Source organism: Morone saxatilis, unplaced genomic scaffold (genome assembly GCF_004916995.1).
Source record: "Morone saxatilis isolate NCDOM2014 unplaced genomic scaffold, NCSU_SB_2.0 Contig18, whole genome shotgun sequence".
NCBI classification, from domain to species: domain Eukaryota; kingdom Metazoa; phylum Chordata; class Actinopteri; family Moronidae; genus Morone; species Morone saxatilis.
The window spans coordinates 6,371,712-6,372,629 of NW_023339740.1; the positions used below are offsets into that span (position 1 = coordinate 6,371,712).

The window sequence follows — 918 nt, forward strand, 5'->3', positions numbered from 1 at the left end:
GTGTGTGTGTGTGTGTGTTGTGATCGTGACTATGATTGACATTACACTTCAAGGTCAGCTGTTCACGCTGAGCCCCAGCACAAGGTAAACAGCAGCTCTTACTGTTCATACAGTCCTTGTCCTCTCATGAAGATTTTCACCTCTGTATTGAAGGGAAATGTGCCATCATCTTTGCGGAAACGGTACAGCAGTTTGGCATCCTTGAACACTGGCCTCTTATCACAGACTGAAAGAAGGCAATATACAGTTTAAAATAAGTTTTGAAATGATTAAACAGACCTTCAGTAACAGTTTTTTTCGTTTGTACACAAGGTCTGTTAATATCTTCTGTATCATCTATCTATCTGTTTGTGTTGTTGCTTCATTTTTACCGTGGTGAACGATGTCATTATCCATGAGGTGCTGCATGAGGCAGACAGCAGTTGCTCGATCTGGAGCTTCCTTATGGCTCACAAGCCAGTCTATAAGTTCCTGTGCCACAAAGCAGTTGGGATATGTGCGCAGGTGGTAGCGGCGGTCCTTGATCAGCTTTCCACCGTGAAGCCTCAACCTTGAAATCAGGTTCAAATTAGCCATAATGCTCAAAACCTAAAGTCAGCCACATGTTTAACCTGAATTTCCTGTAAGCCTGATCATAAGCATGTCATACCACCCTACTCTCTATCCTCATACCTGAGTTGTTCTCCAGCAATCATGACTTCTCCTTTATGTTGTCTGGCCATGGCTTTTCTCCTAATGCTACTTGTTCTCTCCATGTTTGTTATCTGTGGACTAGAAAGTAAGTGAAGTTAACTCTTCGTTATGGCCCTTTGTGTTTACAAAATAGCTACTGAAACACACAGAACCCCTTTGCCATGTGGGAAAAATGTTGTGTATACACAGAGGGAAAGAGAGACAAAGGCTATGTTCACACTGCAA

The 918-nt window shown here is 42.6% G+C and overlaps 1 protein-coding gene across 1 annotated transcript in view; it reads right to left on the reverse strand.

Annotated features, from left to right (window-relative positions):
* The window catches only part of si:dkeyp-97e7.9 (DEP domain-containing mTOR-interacting protein), a 3,110-nt gene extending 2,355 nt beyond the window's left edge, over positions 1-755 (reverse strand). Inside the window, exons 1-3 of the mRNA XM_035662498.1 lie at positions 673-755; positions 372-550; positions 103-226 (exon numbers count right to left, since the gene is read on the reverse strand). Coding sequence (XP_035518391.1) covers positions 103-226; positions 372-550; positions 673-755 — 386 coding nt within the window. The remainder of the gene's footprint in view (positions 1-102; positions 227-371; positions 551-672) is intronic.
* Between the last annotated feature and the right edge of the window lie 163 nt (positions 756-918).